This window comes from Bos grunniens, chromosome 2, assembly GCF_055505025.1.
Source record: "Bos grunniens cultivar Pamir isolate PY7600 chromosome 2, Bosgru_T2T1.0, whole genome shotgun sequence".
Taxonomy (NCBI): Eukaryota; Metazoa; Chordata; class Mammalia; order Artiodactyla; family Bovidae; genus Bos; species Bos grunniens.
Window position 1 is genome coordinate 105,365,741 of NC_141166.1, and position 19,134 is coordinate 105,384,874.

Sequence of the window (19,134 nt, forward strand, 5' to 3'; positions counted from 1 at the left end):
TTGGTAAATATTAAACAGCACTTAGTCCTTAGTCTCTGTTAAAGTTTTAAATATATGTTTGCGAATGGTGTCTGTTGTCATAAACCATGTTCAAAGGCATAACATTCACTGCCTATTGATAAAGAAAAATCCTAGGAAGGAATTTTCCAAGTTAAGTTTCCTAGCTATAAGCTTTGTCAAACACTGGCTAGAAAAACTACTTAGAAACAGTGTCTCAGAATTTACAAAAGTTAACCTAAAATTGATCTAAATGTAAAATATAAAATTATAAAATGTTCAGGTCAAAACATAGGAGAAAATCCTTGGGACCAAGGCTTAGGCCAAAGGATCTCAGACATGACAACAAAGATGCAACGCAGAAGATATTTTAAAATATCGGTAAACTGAACTTCATCAAAAACTAAAGCCTTTTGCTGTGTGAAAGACCAAGTTAACAGAATGAAAAGACAAGCCACAAACCAGGAGAAATTATTTCGAAGACACATGCCCAACAAAAAGTCATATTCAGAATATATAGATAGTTTTCAAAATGCAATGGCTAAAAAACAAAGAATCCAATCATTAAATAGGAAAAGATTTGAACACTTCACCAGAGAGGAGGTAAGAACGGCAAACAGGCACATGAAAAGATGTCTGACACTATTATTCATTTAGGGAAATGCAAATTAAAGCTATGATGAGATACCACTACCCACCTAAATCAAAACCACTGATAATATCAAATACAGACAAGAATGCAGAGAAACTAGATCTCTCATAGATGTCTTGAACAAAGTGAATGCAAAGTGGTATGGCCACTTTGGGAAAGAGTTTGGCAGCATAATATGAAACTAAACGAATGCATACCATTGACCCAGCAATCTCCTCCTGGGTATTGACATGAGAGAAATGAAAATTTACGTTTGCATAAAACCTGTACCTGAATGTTTATTGCAGCTCTCTTCATAACAAACCCAAACAGGCAACAACCCAAATGTCCTCCAACGTGAGAATGAATAAACTGTGATGCATCCACACAATGGAATACTGCTGCTGCTGCTGCTGCTGCTGAGACGCTTCAGTCGTGTCCGACTCTGTGCGACCCCAGAGACGGCCTCCTACCAGGCTCCTCCGTCTCTGGGATTCTCCAGGCAAGAACACTGGAGTGGGTTGCCATTCCTTCTCCAATGCATGAAAGTGAAAAGTGAAAGTGAAGTCGCTCAGTCGTGTCCAACTCTTAGCGACCTCATGGACTGCAGCCTACCAGGCTCCTCCGTCCATGAAATTTTCCAGGCAAGAGTACTGGAGTGGGGTGCCATTGCCTTCTCTTACTTAGCAATAAAAAGCAAGCCTTGATATACATCATCTTGGATGATCTCAAGGGCATTATGCTGAGGGGGTGGAAACCAGTCTCAAAAGGTTAAGTACTATATGTTCTATTTATATGAGTCTCATAGTAACAAACTTATGGTCATAGAAGACAGATCACTGGCTGCCAAGGTTGGAGGCAGGGTGTAACCATTAAGAGTAATATAAGGGAGTGCCTTTGTGGTGATGCAACAGTTCTGTATTCTGCTGTGGAATGCCACACACATTTACACATGTATGAAAGTTTCATAGAATTATAAATCAAGACAAATTTTTTAAAGTAAAGAATGCATGTAAGAGGTGATACAAATCTAAATAAGGTCTCTATTTGAGTATTGTACCAAAGTCACTTCCCTGATTTTGATAACATACTGTGGTTATGTAAGATATTATCATCAGGGGAAGCTTGGGGGAAGGCAAAGGGAAACCTCAGCATTATTTTTGCAATTTCCTCCAAATCAAACTATTTAAAAATAAAACTATACACAATTTCATTTACAATAAAATTATATCTAAGGTAGCGATTCTCAAAATTCAATGAGCATTAGAGTTATCTATGGAACTTGCTTTTAATACAGATCTGCTTGAGTGGGCCCACATTATACTTTTTAAAATAGAATCTGAATATGGGGTCCTAATACCATACACTAGTGGTCCAGCACATTACAGTTGGAGACCCACTGGACTAAAATAAAGGAAAAGGTATTAGAAAGAAAAATGATGATTTCCATCAATACATACTGTTCTATTTAATGGCTAATTACTAAAGAAGTCTTACCCACACAGAACCTCATTCACAGACATCTTACTGAGTGAAGAGACTCTCATTTATAGAGTAAATGAAAGACATACAAATAAAACCAATACCTGATCTATTTTTTTAAATGCAAATATCAATATTCATAACCCAAATCTTTTATATCAATATAGAAGGGAAAATGCTGGCATTAAAAAAAATGTTATTAAAACAAAGGCATGTAGGGGAAACATTCTCAATAAGAAACACAGGTCACATTTTTAAATGTCTATTAAAGGTCCTTACCTGTGCTCCTATGTAAAACCACTGTAGTTGGCAAATTACACACACATACATAAGCATGAACACATTTGATCTAAAAGCTTCTTTTTTTGAAAAATAAAGCATTAAAAAGATCAACCTAGACATTACTTCATATACAACAAATTAAGAATTAAAACCCAAGAAGTCTACCAAGACTTCCATCAATTATCCCCTCACTAAGCAGCCCAATTTTCAAACTCAGACCAATGGTTTTTGCATTTCTATTGGGGAGTCTTTGTGCCAAGGACCCACTGGTTCCTTTCACTTTCCTCAGGGAGAATGACTGACAGTTTCACACTGTCTTCCATCCATCTTATTACCAGGAAAAATGTAGCAATATAACAGAATAAATCAAGTCTTAGAACACCTAAAGCTGCTAATTTCTGAAAGACTGCTAATCTCTATCTCAAACAGTTGCTATAAACTCTAAAATGCTAGCTCCCTTGCTCTCAGCTCTGTGGAAAACTAATTCAAAACAATTCAAAAGGATGAAACATTAGTCATTTTGTTCAGCTGTTTAATAATTATCAACATATTAATTATCAAAATCTAGAATGTGGATAGTCTACAACCCAGTTTCTCTAACAAATTGACAATGTGGGGGGAAAGATGAGGGGGTAAGAACTGATATAGTATGAGAGAATTAAATGACATAAACACCAAAGTAATGTGTGAAACTGAATCCAATTTGGACAAAGCGAACATTAGAGAAATTTAAATAAAAACTGGGTATTAGATGATATGCAAAAGGAATTGTTAATTTTGTTGGGTATAATAATACCGCAGAAGGTATGTTTAAAGTCTTTATTGCTTCTTCTACTCAAATAGTCCTAGTAAGTGCTTCAAGCAAGCAAGGATCATCATTTTTCTTTCTAATATCTTTGCCTTAACTTTAACACATCTCGAGCCCTAAGCACTCACTAAGCAACTTTCTGTCTCAGTACACTTGCCTTTTCGGACATTTCATACAAATGAGATCATACAATATGTGTCCTTTTGAGTTTGGCTTCTTTCAGTGACCACAACCTTTTGAGGTTCATCCATGTTGTAGCATGGTATCTGTACTTTTTTACTCTTTATTACCCGATAGGATTCCTTTATACGAATATATAACATTTTATTTATTTATCTACCAATTGATGGATACTGAATTGTTTGTACTTTTTTCTATTTACTATTGTAAATAATGCTACATGAACATTTATAGGCAAATCTGTACACATCCATTCTTGGTACAGTATGTCGTTCATATGAAGACTTTACGAACTAATACAGTCTCTTCCTAGTATTCCTAGTACTCAGTATAACTACATGCATGCTCAGTCCATACTACGTGTAATAATTCCTCCCAACTCCCACAGGCATAAGGAAATAGTTTAAAGCCAAGATTCCTCAACATTATTTGAAGTCACTGGCACTTAAAATTAACACATAGTTACAAAAGACCAATAAGTATTCAAGAATTATAAGCCACATGTAGACTATACAAAACACAGCTTCAGACACAAACTGATTATCCAAGAAACATTTCGACTATAATTAAAACAGCTCAGACCATAGGGCTTCCCGGGTGGCTCAGGGATATACAAGCATCCGCCCGTAATGCAAGCAACAGGAGTTCAATCCCTGAGTCAGGAAGATCCCCTGGAGAAGGAAATGGCAACCCACTCCAGTATTCTTGCCTGGAAAACCCCATGGATAGAGGAGCCTGGTGGGCTGTATAGTCCACAGGGTTGCAAAAGAGTTGGACATGACTTAGCAACTAAACAACAACAAGGACCATAAGATTCTGCTTTTCCATTAACTATATGAATAATATAATTAAACTTATTTGTTTTTAGACAAGATACAAAGTAATAATCATTGAATAGACTAACATATCTAACAAAGGAAGAGGTAGTTGGTATAATGAAAACTCAGTATAACTACATTTAACTTATATACTGACTTCACTACCTAAACACAGAAAACATAAGATTCCCTGCTAGGTATTGCTTATATAACAAAGTATGGTTCAAAACTGTACTTTTATCAGTTCAGTTCAGTCACTCAGTCATGTCCGACTCTTTGCGACCCCATGAATCGCAGCATGCCAGGCCTCCCTGTCCATCACCAACTCCTAGATAAAACTACATAAATGTTTTTAGTATTTTTCTCATATATTTAAAGTTTTCATTAGGAGAAAAAAATCTATTGCATTTCTAAATATATAAATAGAATAGATATCAATGTTCTCTTACAGAAAACAGAAGTTTGAGAATAGGGATTTAGGAAAAGGATCAAAAAGCAATGCAAATATAACAAAAACCCTTTAAAATTTCTAATCAGTAGGTTATTTTAAAAAGCCATTTAAAGTGAGAAATCAAAAGTTCAAGGAAACCTTGAGCATTGTAACTTAAAATACACGATAAATTAATTCTTGATCTTTGTTGCAGAGTGAAATGTTTATATTTGCAACTGTACCCACTTACTGAATTTTCAGCTTGTCCTTCTTACATAAGCAGCACATAAAGGCTTGCCGCCCACTTCCAATTTTTTTTAACTTTGTCAAGGATTTCAAGACACCTGCAAGCAATTCGAACGCAAATTCCTTGATTTTAGCATTTTGTTTCATTCCTTCAGTTGCCTTATTACATGTAATTCAACAGTACATTTTTTGGAGGGGTGGGGTAGCTGGCTCACCAAAGACTCTTTCTTCAGTATTTAACTTGGCTTTTATCAGACAACTGTTACTGAATTCAAATCATATGTCTGTCATATTTAGGTTAATTACATTATTATAATAAGTAATTATAAAAACAGGCCTTAACAGGTTAGGAAATAGTCAAAACAAATTTTTGATGAAATATAACAAGGGGCATGTGCAGGCAATGTATTAATAGCTTACTGACTTTGGGAGTTCATTGTGCCAAGGACAGCCACTCGGCACGTTTCACTAAGGGAATGGAAAGTTTATTTGACCCAATGAATGAGTTGTCTGAAATTTAAGAGCTTCGACAGTATTACTAGACATAAGATTGCTGGAAAACTCTGACCCATACACAGACAAACCTTTAAGACACTGTGGCCCAAAACTCAATTTGTTAAGTTCATCCAAACACTTGAAGTCCAAGCAAAAACCACACCAGCTGTCTCTTCATTTACCGCTTAATTTTGTAAGAAAGATAGTGAAAAATGAGAACACTATGGATCAGTTCACACATGTCAGTTCAGTTCGGTCACTCAGTCATGTCCGACTCTTTGCAACCCATGGACTGCAGCACGCCAGGCCTCACTGTTCATCACCAACTCCCAGAGTTTACTCAAACTCATGTCCATTGAGTCAGTGATGCCATCTAACCATCTCATCCTCTGATGTCCCCTTCTCCTCCCGCCTTCAATCTTTCATCAGCATCAGGGTCTTTTCCAATGAGTCAGCTCTTCGTATCAGATGGCCAAAGTATTGGAGCTTCAGCTTCAACATCAGTCCTTCTAATGAACACTCAGGACTAATCTCCTTTAGGATGGACTGGTTGGATCTCCTTGCAGTCCAAGGGACTCTCAAGAGTCTTCTCCAACACCACAGTTCAAAAGCATCAACTCTTTGGCACTCAGCTTTCTTCACAGTCCAACTCTCACATCCATACATGACTACTGTAAAAGCCATAGCCTTGACTAGATGGACCTTTGTTGGCAAAGTAATGTCTCTGCTTTTTAATATGCTGTCTAGCTTGGTCATAATTTTTCTTCCAAGGAGCAAGCGTCTTATAATTTCATGGCTGCAGTCACCATCTGCAGTGATTTTGGAGCCCCCCAAAATTAAGTCAGCCACTGTTTCCACTGTTTCTCCATCTATGTCAGAAATGATACTTTTTTCTCTTAATAGAATAACAATCTAAGCAGTAGTAGGATATAAATACATAAGTATAACTCTCCAGAAACCATCATTTTAAAGTTATGTAGAAATAATCCCTTTTATCCAAGGAAGAAAGACATGAAACAATCCAGTTCTCTTCCCTGCCCCCACTCCCCGCATTGAAGTATAGTTGACCCACAATACTTCAGGTGTACAACAAGTGACTCAGCCCCACACACACATGTGCACGCACATTCTTTACAGATTCCCATCCACCACAAGACACTGAAAATACTTCCTATGTCACACAGCAGGCCCCTGCAGTCCATCCGATTTATACACAGCAGAGTGTATCTGTTAATCCCAAGGTCCCAAATTTATCCCTCCCCCAGAAACAATCCATTTCTATTAATTAAGTGTTTTAATGACTCCTTTCAGTCCTCAAGTAAACAACTTCACCAAAGGAAGTAAAAATTTATTAAAAACTGTATTTATGCCATCATAACTAAAAATCACCAAGAAATTAAAACTAAATAGTATTTATTGACAAAGAATACTGACAAAGAGATAAAGACCTCTGTGAAAGAGTTGTCCTTCCTATCTCCTTAATTATCTTTAAGGTGTTTATTTGTTGTAAGCATATAGTGGCACACTAAACAAAAGACCCCCGTTCACACACCATATCCTTTTCATACAGTGATGGTCATGTTCAAATGGCTTGTTGTACACGGTCACATTTCTGATTAGTGATTAGTGAATGGGAGCTCACTGAGTTGAGGCACTTTACTCTCTTTTTAGTGCTATATCCTGAAGGATCTAGGAAACTTTGGGCACAGAGAAGGTGCTTAATAAAATAGTGTTCAATGAATGGATTCTCTCTTTCAGATAAATAACGTACACATGCACGTCAGGTGCTTAACCATCTTCCTAATTTTCTAAAAAATATCCAAATTTCTTAGAAGCATACTGGGATAGGATATTTGATGTATTTGGTATGAAATGACAATTTCCTTTGACCATTTGACCCTGATTCACAGAAAAACTTATAAAAGGAATAAATTATCCTCAGTCCTACAAAACTCTGATTGTCTTTAAGCAATGTATAAAAATAACCAATCAACATTTAGGATTCTAACATCTAGATCCCGTTAAAACTGTTTGTTTTCCTCCTTCCATCTAACAGAAAGTCATTTATATTTGTTAATGTTTTCTTACATCGTCAGGCAACTCTTCCCAAGAAATTATTTTATACATAGTTTCCCATAATCATCAGCAAATAAGAATGTATTTTATATTTCAGTTTGTGAAAAAAATCAAATCATAGATTAATTAATTAAAATGAGCACTTTTAATGTAGTAATCATAAGTTAAAGGTAATGATACAGGAGAAAGACTCTGAACCAGGAGACAAAGAAACACTAGGTCTCCCCGCATACACTCCCATACAACAGGTAATTATTCAGCACCTAGACTATCTTATTGCCTGTTCATACTGTTCATTGTGGTGCTGGAGAAGACTCTTGAGGGTCCCTTGGACTGCAAGGAAATAAAACCAGTCAATCCTAAAGGAAATCAACCCTGAATATCCATTGGAAGGACTGATGCTGCAGCTGAAGCACCAATACTTTGGCCACCTGATGCAAAGAGCTGACTCAGTGGAAAAGACCCTGAAACTGGGAAAGATGGAAGGCAAAAGGAGAAGAGGGTGGCAGAGGATAAGATATTAGACAGCATCACCAATTCAATGGACATGAATCTAGGCAAACTCCAAGAAATAGTGGACAGTCTAGTGTGCTGCAGTCCACGGGGTCGCAAAGAGTTGGATGTGACTTAGAGACTGAATGACAACAGTTCATTTCCAAGCTTGTTTCCTTTCTCTGATGCCATTCTGTTGCTGAATCTCCTACTATGTACATCCAGCACTGGTCAAACAACTACTGAAGTCTTAAAATTCTACTTAAAGTGACAGTTTGAAAAGAAAAAAACACTGTGTGAATCTATCCAATAAATACAATTTATTTTCACTGAAAGAAGCACTGACTCAGCAAAAGAAAACCCTGAGACATGTATATGCTAAAGACTAACTTCATCAGAACCGTGCCTTTGTGCTCTATAAAACCACAATCCTTTCAAATAGGAAATTACTCACATGCTAAAAGGTAAGTTTTGTGTCATCTGCATAGTTTAAGCAACCCAAAATACTATTCCAGGCCTTCCCAACTACCATGTATTCATTTCCACAAAAAGGTAGCTAATTTACCATAGAAATACAATAAAATCCATTGCAGTTCTTCCTCCTGAGAAACAACAGAAGGAAATGACAAAGAAATATACAGTAGTCTCATTTATATAAACTTTCCCTGAGGAAATAGGTGGAACTAGAAACAAAGGCATATATAACATGCCAAGTACTGGTGGTCAATACAGCACAGTCTTAGCAAAGATTTTGTTCAAAAATAGCTCTTAGAATATCAAAGCCATTAAAACAACTTTTTTTTAGCAGAAGAATTCTGGTATAATAGGTGTGGTCCTGTTATGATAAATGCCAAGATAAAGGAGCTAAAATAATAACAACACATTCACTTTTTGACCCTAAAATAAAAACGTATTAGATGTATTTATTGCAGCGATCTCACAAAAAGACCATTACATTCTTTTTGTCCCCTAAATTTCTTAAGCACCAGTCCCATGTTATTTTTACATTTAGGAAAACTAAAAATGTAAAAAAAATAACGACTAGAAAAGATAAAGAATGTTATATTTTATCTCACAAGCAAAACTAACCTTTTTCCTATTTCTCTTTTATAAACTATTGCATGATAAACTATTGCATGTTTTCATGAATTAGATGAGATATAATGTATCTGCACTTCAAAAAATGACAATTAACTTTGACCAACAACCTTTTTTCCAATTCACTGTGAAAACTGGAAAACTATCTTTAGTGATTCCATGAGAGTAATTCTCAAACAAAAAAACAAAAAGCCCTTATCAAATGTAATCAGTCATCACTTTAATACTTCATCATTTTTGTGTGTTTATACAACAGTTTTACATTGTTTTCCAAAGAGTTTCTCTTTGAGAAAAAAAAAATGGGTAGGTACATATTTTATAAATATGTTAATAAAAACGATTAACAAACAAATTACTCTGACAAACAGAACCATCAGTGGAATTTCCATATGACTTGAGAGTTTATTTAATAACAGAATTGCCTATAGGCTGAAGTTTAATAAAAAGGAAAGAGGGGAACGCAAGTCATTACAAGGGATAGCATTGTGGGAAGGTTGAAACAGTAGGGTTCAAAAAACATGCGTTTCTAGTTGTGTATGGTTTATAGACTAACCACCGCAATCTGTCTTTGTACAAATAACTCTCGTCTTTGTTTTCATAGTTAATGAGTGAGAAGAACGCATCCTCACATTCCATTTAAAGTCATAACTATATAAGTCCAAGATTCCGCAGAAAACACTCACCCAAATTTAATTCTAAAGATTAATGCATAATCATTTCAAACATGAACATGGAATATAATTATATTCTTAATACTGAAAGTATAATGACTTTGGGTTAAATAATTCTATTACTCACCTTAGCTTTTCCCTTATTCCATCTGGTTCAGTAATTTGCTTTCTAAAGAGCATATGCCTAGTGGGAGTAAACAAGACACCCTAGAAGTACTCTCTCTACTTCCTTATTAATGGCATCATTAAATCTGCCTATTTATAGTCTCAACTATCTGACCTCATGGCTTACATGGATAAATGGATTTGTTTAGTTTTTAATCCTCAGTGTGTGCTTAGCAGCAATTAACCAGAAGGAGATAATAACATATCTTTTTGATCTTTAAAATAAAATATTGTGCATTTTCTATAGTTTTGACTTATGTGAACCTTAGATATGATCATGTTTCTTTGTGAGTAAATTTAGAAAAATATAAATCTCATGTACTTATTTCTATGAGAAAAACTAAATTTGAATTATGCAAGTCAGAGTTCTACAAGGTATTTAGAAATATAGCCACTGTGAAAAATACAACCACTTTGATTCTATCAAACAAATTATTTTTCAGGTTTAAGATCTATTTTATAATAGCATGTTGATTTATAATCTGAAACACATAAAATCTTTCCTAGGGACAGATAATTGTTGCTTTTTCTCTACTCCCTACGGTTTCTATAGTCTTATCATTTCTAAGAAGACTTCTTTAACTACTAAACACCTATAAGTAATACTTTTGTGCACTGTGATGGAAAGGTTAAATTGGTGCAGCCACTATGGAAAACGATGTGGATCTTCCTCAAAAACTTAAAAATAGAACTACCATATGATCTAGCAATCTCACTTCTTGGTATATATTCAAAGGAAATAAAAGAGGATATCAAAGAGATATCTGTACTCATATTTATTTCAACATTATGTACAATGGTTAAGACATGAAATCAAAGTATCTATCAGTGGATGAACGGATAAAGAAGAGGTGGTGTATATATATCATAATATTCCATATATATAATGAAATACAATTCATCTAGGAGAAAAAGGGAAATTCTGTCATTTGTGACTACATGAATGGACCTTGAGGCCATTATGCTAAGTGAAATAAATCAGACAGAGAAGGACAAATACTTATGATATCACTTACATGTGGAATCTATATAGCTGAACTTGGAGAAACAGACATTAAATGGTTTTAACAGTGGCTAAGGGAGAACTGAGAAGGCAATGGCACCCCACCCCAGTACTCTTGCCTGGAAAATCCCATGGACGGAGGAGCCTGATAGGCTACAGTCCATAGGGTCGCAAAGAGTCGGACACGACTGAGCGAATTCACTTTCTTTCTTTCAAAGCTGGAAAAACATACTTTCCCCTACAAGACAACAGTAGCTCATATTTTTCTTCATCTTATTATTTAAGTCATCAAACCTCCACAGATATCTACCCCCAAATTTCAGCATATACAAAAAGACTCATTTTCACATTTCATCTAAGATTACATAATGCCAGGCATCTATTTTAGCGATGAAGTGAGTGTAATCTTTAAAAAGAAAAAATATTTTCAAAGGAAAATACTAGACCATTTTAAAAAGCAGATGATTAGAAAATGTGAAATTATTTTAAAAGTTGTACAAATCATATTTCCACATTTTTACAAAAGTACAGTACTCTAAGCAAAGTGATGAGTCAGGTTGTATTCTTTGGTTAGTTAAGTGAGTAAAGTTGTATGTAATCAAGTACCAGCCAAGTCAGAATTTCCAATAGCGACTTTCTTACATCATATGCTGACAGAGTTAATATTACATTCAGGGTCTGCTCTAAAAGTATTGTGTTAATCGTTGGCGTTTTTTTTTTTTTTTGTAATTCAGGTAAATTTGACTAAATGCTATTTTTACTCACAACCTAAAGGGATGTTAACACAGACAAGCCCCATGCCAAGAAGGTATAAGTGAAGAGCACAAATCTAGAGATCAAAATACTACATTCTAGTTTGAATTTCTCTTGTTAGATAACTTCACACCTCTGAATTTCAGCTTTTTTGTTTACTGATACTGAGTGAAGAAAACATCCGAAGAATGTTTATAAGGTTCTTGTATTTAAAAAGATAGTGATTAGTGCTTTGTAAAAGTGAAAACTCTAGATAAGTGTAATTACCATACATTCTTACTGAAAGTGAAAGTCCCTCAGTCGTGTCCTCTTGCAACCCCCATAGACTATACAGTCCATGGAATTCTCCAGGCCAGAATACTGGAGTGGGTAGCCTTCCCCTTCTCCAGGGGATCTTCCCAACTCAGGGATCGAAGGCAGATCCTTTACCAGCTGAGCCACAAGGGAAGCCCAAAGTGAAAGTGAAAGTCGCTCAGTCGACTTATTGAAATGTTCATGATAGAAGAAACTTTACTGCATCTTCAAGCTTGAAAGTTTCAAGAGCAGAAATGAACAGCAGTAATTAATTTTATATATACATGGAGTTTAGTGAATTAAACATTAAATTTTTGTTCTTCTCCAACAAGTGTAAGTTACATCATTGCCGTATATTTGTGTCAAGGAAAATAAATTAAGTGATTTACTCTCCAAATACCAATTCAAAAAAAAAAAAATACCAATTCAAAAACCCATAAGTATAATTCAGCCCTTTCTATAAAAATTTTGACTAAATGAGTTCCCACACATGTTAAAAAATGTTTAAGAGTAATAATAGTTCATAGGACAATATCAGACCATTTTTAAAAGCAGGTGATCAGAAAATGTGAAATTAAAAGTTTTACAAATCATATATACTTACAATTCTTTCCGAAAGTCTCTATGAAACAGTACTGTTCTATTGGCTACTTAGAATGTTACACAGACTGTCCTGTTCTGTTACTGACTCTTCTGTTTATCATGTGTTAAGTGCCAGGTAGTCCTTACTTCTGGCAAGTACATAAAAGAAGGAATTCACTGGTCTTACAACATCATTCCAGGAATGATCATGTAATGTTTTCACAGGTCTTTTTTCTGAAAAGAATGTATTTTACACAGTAGTTTTAAAAATAACTCCTTACAAGCAGTTTTAAAATCGAAAATTTCAACATGTGTCTCCTTTATAAAGTTATAACTGCTTGCAGATTCTCAACATATGTAATTTTAAAAAGATTTTAAGCAACATCTTACTAAATAATTATTAGATGTTAGTTAAGAAACACATCTATATAATATTAAGGAAAAAATTATTTCCGGATAGTTTGAAGAAAGTTGGGTATATAAAAATCAGATTCAGAGAAAAGATCAGGCTTTTAAAATTTGTAAAAAGAAAAAAGAAACAGGAAAATTCCCTGCAGATGCTCCAGTTGGTTCAAGACAAGCACCATTTCCTACCAAGGAAACACTGATACAGCCAATGGAAGCTGATACTTGATTGAGTTGCACAGGCTCACTCCACTTCTCCAGAAAGACACGAGCCCTGATGTGAACGCATTGTAATCTGAAAGGGTGTATTTTGTAGTTGGTCCTTTTATAAGTTAAAGCTCATCTTTGCAACAATTTAGATTTTTCTAGGAAGTTCAAAATCAAATACACATCATTCAAATAAAAACAACAGAAAGTTTGATCCAAAATTGCATGTACCATTATTTTCACTAATAGAGGTGGTTATTTCTTTTTCCACAAGTACAATATTGAAACTAATGAAATCATAGTCTAAAATAAAACTGAGAACCTCCACTGGGAAGTTCTGGGGCTTGCTTTCCAGTTTTGAGGAGAGGAGAATCAATGGTCTCTTGGGCTTCCCCGGTGGCTCAGTAGTAAAGAATCCACCTGCCAAGGCAGGAGATGAAGGAAACGCAGGTTCGATCCCTGGATCAGGAAAATCCCCCGGAGGAGGGCATGGCAACCCACTCCAGTATTCTTGTCAGGAAAATCTCGTGGACACAAGAGCCTGGTGGGTTACAGTCCATGAGGTCACAAAGAGTCAGACACAACTGAACTGACTGAGGAGCAGCCAGCAATGGTCTCTTATAGCACTCCAGATATTTTTCACCAACCTCTCCACAGCAAAATCTCTTTAAAAGAGTACCTATGGCTTCCATCCCTACTTCCCTACTTCATGTCCACTCAGAAGTGTATACCCGTCTGGCTACCATTAATCCCTGCCACTATCCCTAACCCCACTAAGATAAGGCTATCCTATGGTTTTTATTATCACCAGTGATACACCATCTGTATACTTCGATGGATACTGAAGGGACCTCTTCTTTGTTCTTATCTCACTTGACATCTTTGTAGTATTCTAAACATCTGATATTGTCAATCCTGAAATCTTTGCCTGGAAGTGGATTCCCACATATCATACATTCCACTTTGCCAAGACAGTCCCATCTGGCCTCTGTTGTCCCAGCTTTAGTACTTAAAATTCAAATCCCACCCTACCCTCCTTTCACTCTTGAAGGTGGCCCTGGCTGCACAGCCAATTGCCTGGTCACCCTACCTGGGTGTTTCTGCCCATTTTCTTTACACCTCCTGTTTGCTATCTAATTAGGCATCCTAGATTTGACAATGCTGGAAGTGAAATCTTTGTCTCTCCTTCCCTAGTCTTCCTAGCTCAATAAACAGCCCCATTAAAGCCAAAAATCTAATAATTAAACGTAAGCCCTTTCTTTCCCTCTCTGCCCCCATTTAACCCACAATAGACGCTGAAACCATAGACTTAATTTCCACCACAACTATCCCAGTCAACCCACCACCCACTCCCACCTGCAATCCAGGTCTTCCTGCCTCTTTGCTCATGCTGCAATCCAATCTCTTCCCGAAACTTCCATGGTGATCATTTTAAAACAAACTCTTTCAATTTATTCCATTTTCAATCCTCTGAAGCCTTTCTACAGCTCTAAGAATGAATCCCAAATGCCTCATCCTGGTAAATGAAGCCCAACAAAACTGGCCTCTCTGGCTCTCACCGTTTTCCTTAGCTTCCCCTGCACACACACCCCTCACTCCATCCCCCTCCTGTGCTCCAGCAGCCCTGGCTTTCTTGAAGGTCTGTCATCCACGAGTTTTCCCAGCCTTAGCAGCTTTGCCTTTGCTGTTCCCAAGACCCAGGAGGCTTTTTTTCCTTGAACCTTCCTCATCCCTGAGATCTCAGTTTCTCATGAAGACTTTGGATCTCATCGACAGTAACAAGCCAGTTGCTATCACATCACCCTATTTTAATTGTCTTCAAAGCACATCTAACTGTTATTTTTCCTTCATATGTTTTGTTGGTCTGGCTGTCCTCGACAAACTCAGCTTCCCTTAGAATCTAAATTCTGACAAGAGATACCATGCCATCTTTTCACTGCAGGACATCTCCCAGCCTCCCACAGACCCTCAGGCCCAGTCAGGGCTGGGTCCTCAGAGCAGGGGGTCCCCTTGAGCACCTAACCAACAAGTCCCTTCCGCTCCAGCAAGAGAGAAGGCACAGACTAGGAACTCCACCAGCCACCATCCCAGTAATTAAGTCTAGGGAGAGAAAAGAAGAGCTTAGGGGATAGAGCTCCGCTAGCTTAGATGCAAAATTAAAAGCAAAGTAAGAAATATCAAAGGGGGAAATGTGGGTCAGGCCTCCATCTGCAGAGAGTTCTCCTGTTGCACTGAGCCTGAGGTGAGGCCTGTTGAAGCCTCATGCACTTTTATATTTTAAAACGGAAAATTATGATGTGATTACTTTATTCCTTTTGTGATTTAGATATACAATTATGGCATCACTTCCCTGTCTTAAAATTCAAATTGCTACTTTTGCTACATGTGGGGCAATCTAGCAAGATAGAGCTGATCACCTGGGCTGATTCCCAGCATTGAGTGGCTGCGTGATCCAGGGCCAGTTACTTACCCTCAGTCTATCTTAGATGCTTATCTGTGAAATCGGGTAGAATAATGAATACTCAGGGGTTTACTGTGAAAATTTACTAAGTTAGTATAAAGTCCTCAGCACAGTGCCTGCACCATACTTTGAGATTTCCAATGCCTCAAAGCCACAAAAGACTTTCAAATGCAGTACTGTTCTTCGCTCAGCTATTTTTAAAGCCTCCTCAGACAACCACTTTGCCTTCTTGCATTTCTTTTTCTTTGGGAAGGTTTTGATCACTGCCTCCTACACAATGTTACAAATCCCTGTCCATAGTTCTTCAGATCTAATCCCTTGAATCTATTCATCACCTCCATAATCAGAAGGGATTTGATTTAGGCCATACCTGATGCTGGGAAAAATTGAAGGCAAAAGGAGAAGGGGGCAGCAGAGAATGAGATGGCTAGATAGCATCACCAACTCAATGGACATGAATCTGAGCAAACTCCGGGAGATAGTAAAGGACAGGGAAACCTGGCGAGCTGCAGTCTACAGGGTTACAAAGAGTCAGACGTGATTTAGTGACTGAATATACAATGCCCCAAACAGAATATAAGCAGACCTTCATAGTAAATAATTCAGAAAGTAAAATGATATTCAATACCGTTTTTTAAAAGGTAAATCAATTAAAATGTTTTTTAATTTGCAAGTTATCAGTCAATTTAAACTATATATGTATGTGCGTATGTATATATGTATGTGTGTGTGTGTGTGTCTATTTTTTTAAAGGGATTCTGAGTGAGTCACATGAAAAAGTTTTGAGATTTTTTTCATGAGGGTTTTTCCTCATGAAAAAACTGGCTTTTTTCATGTGGCTTCCTCTTGGAAAATAGTTAATAATTAAACATTAGTTGAAGAGGTAAATAAGTTGGAGAGTTAAACATTATTTTCCCTGGCTCTCAAGATTTTGGGTTATGAGCTCTACAAAGACAGAGACATCATCACCACAAAGCATGGACAGAAGATGCAGGACTCTTATTGATTTAGTATCCACTCCATTTTTACGTATTTTCAGCTTTGTACCTTATTTAGAAACCAAACACTGTTTGCCCTGGGTGGTGCTGCCAGTGTCTCTGCTGGGCTAAGCGGAAACTCAAAGGCAGGGTAAGCAGAGACACAGTGGAGATGCTGTTTTCATGGAGACACGTTGTTACCTTGTGAGGTCTCTGGGCAAGGGGCAAATATAATTCCCAGTCAATAATTTGCTCTTCCACTTGGTCAAACTCTAGAACAGACACCCTTTAAGAATACCTTGCCTGTGATGTGCATGTTTTCCCCTGGGTGTTTCTCTCATCTTGGGTGAATTTTAAATGCACACACACATCCCTCCAGAATTTCACCAGCAGTAAGTAATGTGTTTTCCTCTGTAATATTCTGGACTTCATACTATTATATTTTCTTTGTAAAAATGATTTTCCTGACTTTAAAATCAAAAGCATGAAAATAAGATTTGATACCTTATATGAAGATCACCATGAATAATGCAGAGAAAACAGTCATTTACCTTCTTTGCATTAAGTTATCAAACTTTTTATCAAAAGTCTTCATTTTTAGGTGCCTTCTATCAGGGTTCCATCCCTGGGTCTGGAAGATCCCCTGGAGGAGGGCATGGCAACACACTCCAGTATTCTTGCCTGGAGAATTCCAAGGATAGATGAGCCTGGTGGGCTTCAGTCCATAGGGTTGCAATGAGTTGGACATGACTGAAGTAACTTAGCATGCATGGATGCATCTATATGACAAAAACATCACAATAATGGCCAACATCCAAAGGACAAATGGTATGTGGATACTTACAGAGAGGGGTTGGAACAGTTTTGTCATAGGTTGTTGACAATCAAATTGCTCCTAATGAGCTGTACAAGTGTTGAGCTAACATTTTAATATTCAGATAAAGAATGCTTTGTCATTGTCATGGGGCCCCCACATACCGAACACTTAGCTTCTCAGGCCCTCTTTCACCCTTCCTCATAACAGCCCACAAACAGGCACTCTACTTGTCTGCAAGATAGTAATACTTAAGGATAAGAAAAATTTTGAGTCTTGTCAATGAAGTAGTTCAACTGAGGGGCAGGATTTGAACCTCAGCAGTCTGACTCCAGTGTTGTTAAAATTGTAAAGTAGGCATTTTCATATACTCTTTGGAGAGCTCCTCTGTCCATGGAAAAAAAGGTAGGTAGGCATAGGTTAGAATCCATGGAAAATACACCATAATCAACAACTAAATATCTTCTAAAAATCATAGGAACTAGACAATGTAATATCTGCTTTTCTACTTAGTAGTAACAACCCGTATACAACTTTGCCTAACCTCATAATATATTATATTCAAAGATGTGAATAAGAATTCTTGGGACTTCTCTGGTGGCTCAGATGGTAAAAAAAAAAATCTGCCTGCAATGCAGGAGACCCAGGTTTGATCCCTGGGTCAGGAAGATCCAATGGAGAAGGGAATGACTATCCACTTCAGTATTCTTGCCTGGACAATTCCATGGACAGAGGAGCCTGGAGGGCTACAGTCCATGGGATTACAAAGAGTCAGACACAATTGAGTGACTAACACATAGTCTGACTCCAGACCTCACTAAACTTAAAGTCAAATTTCATTCCAAATATGCTCCGCATTAAATCTGCCCACACGGTTTTGTTTCAAAGGGCCTCACTGTGAAAGAGCTTATCTATAAGCACTCTGCCCTCCAAACATTTTTTTTAAAAGGCATAAGGGAACTACATGCACAGAGGAAATCAATAAAACATATTTTTCAACAGATATCAAGACCACTAATCAAGACTATAATTAGTATTCAAATATCACTACTGTTTTTTAAGGGAAAAGTACAAATGCTTTTCTAAATAAATTATAACATCGTTTATCATCAATGTACTTACTTTTTAAACCTGAACAAAGTCACACATTATTTTGTAACAGTATTTTTTCTTTAGCCTCAGAGTAGATTATCCAGTAGGAAAAAATGGAATTTTTATCCTTGTAATTTAGGATGTATTTTCATTTAGATGATATGTTAATTCCTGGTTACTCTGCATTGCTTTTTACTTTGATGTTTCACAATAAGAAAATACTTAACCTAATTATTTCTATAACAATTTTGTGAGTTTTTTAGTCTGTTAATAAAATCACCAATATATTAATATTAAAGAAAATTTCTAACATACAGCTGCTCATCCCTAAATAAACTCAATATGTTGGTGAATGTATTAAAAAAAAATTCACCTGATCAGAAAATGAGTCTAACAATTGAATAGAGAAGTATTATTTTACCACTGTATAAACTGAGCAATAAAATCAAACCAAAGTACTTCCGTTATTTTGCAACCTATGACATCAAAGTATATACATCAAAAACCAAACAGAAAACAGATTAGTGGTTGCCAGGAGCTGAGGAGACAGGATGTGGAGTGACTGCTGAATGGGCATGGGTTTCCTTTTGGGGATGATGATGAAATGTTCTAGAACTGGATAGTCATGGTTGCACAACACTGTACATGTATTAAATGCTACTATAGTGCACACAT

The 19,134-nt window shown here is 36.6% G+C and overlaps 1 protein-coding gene across 7 annotated transcripts in view; it reads right to left on the reverse strand.

Annotated features, from left to right (window-relative positions):
* The window catches only part of COBLL1 (cordon-bleu WH2 repeat protein like 1), a 165,443-nt gene that overhangs the window by 79,158 nt on the left and 67,151 nt on the right, over positions 1–19,134 (reverse strand). For 6 of the 7 annotated variants that reach the window (XM_086370302.1, XM_086370285.1, XM_086370274.1 and 3 more), the window contains exon 1: positions 17,105–17,843. The exons of the other annotated variant lie outside the window; for it this stretch is intronic. In XM_086370302.1, the coding sequence (XP_086226428.1) occupies positions 17,105–17,301 (197 nt within the window). In that variant the 5' untranslated portion in view covers positions 17,302–17,843. Of the gene's footprint in view, positions 1–17,104; positions 17,844–19,134 lie in introns of those variants that run through there. 7 annotated transcript variants of the gene reach the window in all.